This window comes from Sus scrofa, chromosome 14, assembly GCF_000003025.6.
Source record: "Sus scrofa isolate TJ Tabasco breed Duroc chromosome 14, Sscrofa11.1, whole genome shotgun sequence".
Classification (NCBI taxonomy): Eukaryota; Metazoa; Chordata; class Mammalia; order Artiodactyla; family Suidae; genus Sus; species Sus scrofa.
Genome location: NC_010456.5, coordinates 11,330,038 through 11,336,159, shown reverse-complemented (window position 1 = coordinate 11,336,159; position 6,122 = coordinate 11,330,038). Strand labels below are relative to the sequence as shown.

The following is a 6,122-nucleotide window of genomic DNA, read 5'->3' as shown; positions in this document are numbered from 1 at the left end:
TTGCTTTTTTTTTTTTGCATTTTTAGGGCTGCTCCTATGGCATATGGAGGTTCCCAGGCTAGCCGTCGAATCAGAGCTGTAGCTGCTGGCCTTCAACACAGCCACAGCAACGCAGTAGCTGAGCCACGTCTGCGACCTACACCACAGCTCACGGCAACACCGGATCCTTAACCCACTGAGCGAGGTCAGGGATTGAACCTGCAACCTCATGGTTCCTAGTTGGATTTGTTTCTGCTGCATCACAATGGGAACTCCAGAAAGAGGTAATTTTCTTTAGGTTGTAAGAACTTGGAATCCCTGTGGCAACTTCTTGACTGGCGTTGTTTGACCACCATCAGTCTATACAACCATTATATCTTTCCCTCCACCCCAGCAACTTCTCTGCCTCCGTTTTTCCTGATAACTTTTCACCACTCACACTGAAATGCAGCTGAACTGCAATACCCTATGCTGCCATCAGGTGGCACTGACCAACCGTGGTACTTTACCTTATCAAGCCTTTCCATTTAGGAATATTCTCCACAGAGCTCTCTTCATCGAATATACCTCAAATGGACATAAAAATAATCCAGGGTTGTGGCAAAGCCCACCTATAAGTTAAAAGCCTAGGATATTTTTAGTTTACCATCTCTTGTCTCTCCTAAATTATAAGCACCCCTGCCACCCAAGCAACAAACTCTAGGGCTTGGTTTATGCCCACAGATGCTAGTACTTTAGTATTGCTATCAAGGAAATTCAGAGTAGAGTTAGTATGATTCTCTTAAAGACAGACACTAGTTAGGGTATGGGTTCAGAAGGCATTTTCTGAAGTGACCATAATTATAATTTATATATGACATTCATGTCACATATTACATTTCAAAAGTTGTTTTCTGTTTTCCATTATGTGGCTAGACGCGGGCAGGCACTCTACCCAGTTGTTGCTTCTTTTGACGCAACCTCCTTTAAACTCTCCTAGGCCTGCCCCTTAAAAGATAGAGCCTGAAGCTGACTCTGAGTTTGGCTGGGACCCCTTCTCTCCATCCCCTCCCCCCTTTGCACAGTGGTCCTTGGATGTCCCTCCCTCCCTGACTAAAGTTCCAGCCTGAGGTCCTAGAAAGTCTGTGGCAGGAAATGAGGTCACCTAGGTAAGGAGACATAATGTGGATAATTCTGGCTGGGGGTCTACGGATAATGAGCCCTTGGTTTATGGCTTCTGGGATCCTTGTAGCAGAGTGACAGCAGGGCTTGATGTTCTGAGAAGAGAGGGCTTGGTGTCTGCCTGGCAAGGGGTGGGGGGGCATGAGCCCTGCTGTAGTCTCTGTGTTGACCCTTGATGGCTCTCTGTCTGAAAACTGTAATTAGATGTCATCTCTGATGACTACAAGGTGAAATGATAACTGTGCAGTGTGCAGCCTGGCCAACTGTACCAGCAGCCCTGGACTTGCTCAGTGGGTTAAGGATCTGACGTTGCTGTGGGCTGTGGTGTAGGTCGAAGTCACAGCTTGGATCCCATGATGCTGTGGCTGTGGTGTAGGCCGGCAGCTACAGCTCCGATTGACCCCTAGCCTGGGAACTTCCATGTGCTGCAGCTGCGGCCCTAAAAAGCAAAAAAAAACCAAAAAACAAAATAGAGCCTCACCCGGCATATGGAAGTTCCCAGGCTAAGGATCAAATAGAAGCTTCAGCTGCCAGCCTACACCACAGCCACAGTAGATCCTTAACCCACTGAGCCAGGCCAGAGATCGAACGGACATCCTCATGGATACTAGTCGAATTCATTACTGCTGCGCCACAATGGGAACTCCCTAAACCCAAATTTTCATCATTCTTTTTGAGAACTTTCTGGAAATATCTGGGCTTCTCTTGACCTTATCACATAGGGAAGAAACCCAAGGTGAAAACTAAGATTTAGGCTTGGGTATTAAGTGCAACTTCACTCAGAGGCTGCTTTGTATCTTTCCCCCTTAATTCACTGGTTCCTCCGGGAACTATTTTTCGTAGTTCTTTCAGCTATTTTTCAACTTCCACTCCCCCATCATTGGAATAGCTCTTGCCTTTGGCCTCATTTCAGCGACTGGAGACCTACAGGTAAGATCTTCCTGGCCCAGAAACACCCCCTGCTAAATTTGAAACCTCCTGTTGCAGAGAGAGCTCTTTCCTCGTGGCACCGCCCCTCCTCCACGGTGCCCCTCGGGTTTGCTCCTTCTCTGAAGCCTTCAGAATTTAGGGCAAGTGGGCCTCCCGTGTTTAGGTCGGGGCGGGGGCCATGAGCTCTGTTTCTCCTGCGTCCGCACCGCGCAGGGTCCCGAATCTGCCACCAGGGGGCGCCACAAGTCCCTGTTCCGGGGCTAACAGTGATGCAGACCTGGACAGAAGGATCAGTGGTGCTGAGGCTTCGCTGATGCGGGGCTTCACTGCCTTCCTTCAGTCGGCTGACCCACCCACCTCCGCCATACTGTGCTCTGGGTCCGGCCCGCGCAGGTGGCCAAGTCGACTCGGCCGATTTGGGGGTGCAGGGGCCAGGCGACTACCCCTGCCTCCTGGCCCCTGCTCTTGGTGAGATTTGCACATTTCCTTTTGGCGGGTGAACGCTCATCCCAAGTTCAACTTTAGAGCCCCTCACGGCCCAACAGCCCCAAGGCTGTGCTATGATTTAGTTTCGCGCTGGCCCAGGGGCACCCCTCTCCTCTCCCTTCCATCCTATTTCTTGCATGCTGCTGGCCATCGCTCTCCACTGTTAGAATAACAGGCTTGGAGCCTCAGCATCCGTAATTTCCCAAGTCCCCTCAGATGAGAAGTGTGTCTGCCCCAGGGGCTCATGTTACCTTACCTGAGGCTTGGACCCGAGGGCAGCCCTGGGAGAGAGGAAAAGCCAGCCAGTGGGGACCTGGACCAGCAGTGGCCAGGAGGAGGTGAGGGAGGAGAGAAAAGGTGGATTTGAATCAGCAAAGCCTTTAGGAGCCCAGTTTATGGCCTCAGCCCATATTTGATGTCAAAAGGACCTTGCAGTGAGAACTTGGGGGAAAGTCTGATCTTCAGGCATCAAAAGATCTCCAATCAACAGACGAGTGAATTATACTTATCAAACATCTGATCGACATAGGGCACCTGGGTTCTCTGGTAATTAGATTTTCTAGAACATTCTTTTGACTCAGTGTTCTAGGAATGGAGGTTTTACTGAATCTTAAGGTTTTGGACTTATGCCATTATACAGTGTGTTCTTTAAGGTCTGTATTTCTGCTCCCTCAACCCCGGGGTAGATGTGAGGGGCCATAAAAGCACTCCTTCCTCGAGCAGAAATGACGTTTAAAGATTTGGAAAACAAAGCACTACTCAAAACTTTAAAACACAGTGACATCAGGGAATCGAAGGCAAAATTCATAGATTTCAAAATAGAATAGATTTTAAATTCAAGTTATGGAAAATATACGGCTTCAAGACCTACTTTGGTTGAAACATTTAAGGGCACTGCCTTTCTTAGTTGGCTCTGTGATGTTGGACAAGTATCATCACCTCTCTGAGCCTCAGTTTCCTCATCTGCAGAACATGGGAGCGATCTGGACTTGGCCATTTCTCAAGCCTCAGGGTTTAGCCTGCACGCTCTTCTCTGTATTTACTTCACCAATTCATCTCTTTCCTTACATATCAGTCAGGGCCCTTCAGAGAAATAGAACCATGGTATGTTGGTGTGAGGGTTGGAGCCTTCAGCCTCGGGGAAGGTGGGCCCGGGGAATGGGACAGGGTGGGCTCGACTTGTTTTCTATTTCTGCCTCAGTAGAACACCTTCTCCAGATAGGCGTTAAGGAACATCCCTGTGGGGTCCAGCTTTTCTCGGATGGCACAGAACTTCCGAAAGGCAGGATACATTTTCTCAAAGTCCTTCCGGGTACAGTTGTGGGCCTGAGGAAGCAACCAGATACAACAGGCCTCATTCCCCAGAGCTAGCATTTCAGTGGGGCTGCAAACGGGCCCCCATGTCTGTGTGCCTGCCTGCGTGACACCCCTACCCACAGGCACACACACACAGCAAGTGCATGCCCACACTCAGTCATGCATGCATGCACACACAAGCACATGTATGCACATACTTACACATACCCACGTTGTGTGTGCATGCACACACAATGTACATACATGCACACATCTATACACACAGCACACACATGCACACTCCCGCGCACACATGCACACACACACGCAGACATGCATGCATGCCCTTGCACATACCACATGTGTGTGTGTGTGAACGCATAATGCACATGAATGCACACATCTACACACACACCGCTTGCATGCACACGTACCTATAATGTAGAAACCCAGATAGGAGGGAGGAAGTTCTTGGAAAGTAAAGAAGGGAGGTGTTAAATGCAGCAATACACTCCCCATTCTCTGACAGTGGAGAAGCTCTCTCCCCAATTCTACTGCCAATTACTAAGTCTACTGCCAATAGGTCACTTCTGAGAGACCCCAGTTTCCTGTCTGTTAAATGAGCTCGCTGCCTTAACTTGCTCGTAGGGTTTCTGTGAGAATTAAATAAAATGAAAGGTGAGAAATTTCTCTGAAAACTCTGAGGGAATTACAATCACTGGGCTGTGGGAACGTGGGCGCAGAGGAAGCTGGATTTCCTTGCTGGGACTTGCTCAGCCCCTTGAGCCTTGGGCGGGCAGGTGAACAGGGAAGAGATGCGCCCTCTGGTGGAAGCCGGGGCTCACAGCGGCTGCCAGGCTGAACTACCCCCCTTCCCGCCCCCCCCCCCCGCCCCCGCCTTCCCATAGGATTCCAGTTGACTCATGGCATCCTACCTTGGCCCAGTGGGGCCTGCCCCCCACCTTCTTCATGATGGTCTCATAGGCCAGCCAGTAGTCCAGCCGAGGCACGTCCTTGCCGTAGGGCCTGGGGAGGGGCAGAAGAAGATGAGGCCCTGTCCCTGCTCTGCATGGTCCCACCTGATCATTAGGCACCTTGTCTGGGCCATGCCCAGCACTTAGCTCTGCCTGCAGGACCCGGATGGCAATGAGCCTGCACCTTGCAGGCTTTTGTTCAAAAGGATTTGGAAAAAGTTTGCATCCTCTTGCATATTTTTTTAAATTGGCAACTGAAAGTTGTCATGAGTTTAAATAATTTTAAAGATTTGTGTGTGTATGTATGTGTGTGTAATATATATGTTTATACTCAGTTTAAAGATTTAAATATAAATATTGAAAATGTTAATTTAAAAAGTTTTGTGGAGTTCCTGTTGTGACTCAGCGGAAACGAATCTGACCAGGATGCATGAGGACGCAGGTTTGATCCCTGGCCTCGCTCAGTGGGTTAAGGATCTGGCGTTGCCATGAGCTGTCATGTAGGTCACAGATGTGGCTCAGATCTGGCATTGCTGTGGCTGTGGCATAGGCCGGTGGCTACAGCTCCTCATTCAACCCCTAGCCTGGGAACCTCCATATGCCGAGGGGGTGGCCCCAAAATGAAAAAAATTTTGAAGAAATATATTTCTTTTTTGGAAAGTAAAGAAGGGAGGTGTTAAAATGCAGCATTAAACTCCCCGTTTAATGGGAGTTAAGCAGAACACCACAGCTCACAGCAACGCCAGATCCTTAACCCACTGAGCGAGGCCAGGGATCAAACCCGCAACCTTTTGGTTCCTAGTCGGATTCGCTTCCACTGTGCCATGATGGGAACTCCCCCAAAATTTTTCTAACGTACAGATTACTTAAAAGATACATACACATCTTTAAAATAAATAAATAAATATATTTACATCAGAATCACCTCATTCGATGTATAGGAAGCATGGCCATATAATCTAGTTGGTCAGTCCTTGCTGCAAAGTCTGACTGATTGACAGGAAAAGTCAAAGGTAAAACTCTAAAAAAGGCAAATGTTATCATGCAGCCCCATGACGACTTTCCCACTTCTGAATTTGCCTTCACAGATAGGGATAAAATAGACAGACAGACAGATGGATGAGGACTGAGCCTGGATGCAAGTTTGTCTCTTCGTGAAATAAGCTGCCTCCCATTTAATATGTATTTCAGAAAATCTCTTTTCTGGCTTTCTGGAACTCCCTGCCAGAACAGTGCCGTCTTGAGTCGGCCTTTGGGATCCTCTAAGTTTGGGGGATTTTACATGCTGGGAATTAT

The 6,122-nt window shown here is 48.6% G+C and overlaps 1 protein-coding gene across 2 annotated transcripts in view; it reads right to left on the bottom strand.

Moving 5' to 3' along the window:
* GULO (gulonolactone (L-) oxidase) overlaps nt 3,268–6,122 on the bottom strand; it is a 33,035-nt gene continuing 30,180 nt past the window's right edge. Inside the window, exons 11-12 of one of the 2 annotated variants that reach the window (XM_021072071.1) lie at nt 4,788–4,878; nt 3,268–3,882 (exon numbers count right to left, since the gene is read on the bottom strand). In XM_021072071.1, coding sequence (XP_020927730.1) covers nt 3,754–3,882; nt 4,788–4,878 — 220 coding nt within the window. In that variant the 3' untranslated portion in view covers nt 3,268–3,753. 2 annotated transcript variants of the gene reach the window in all.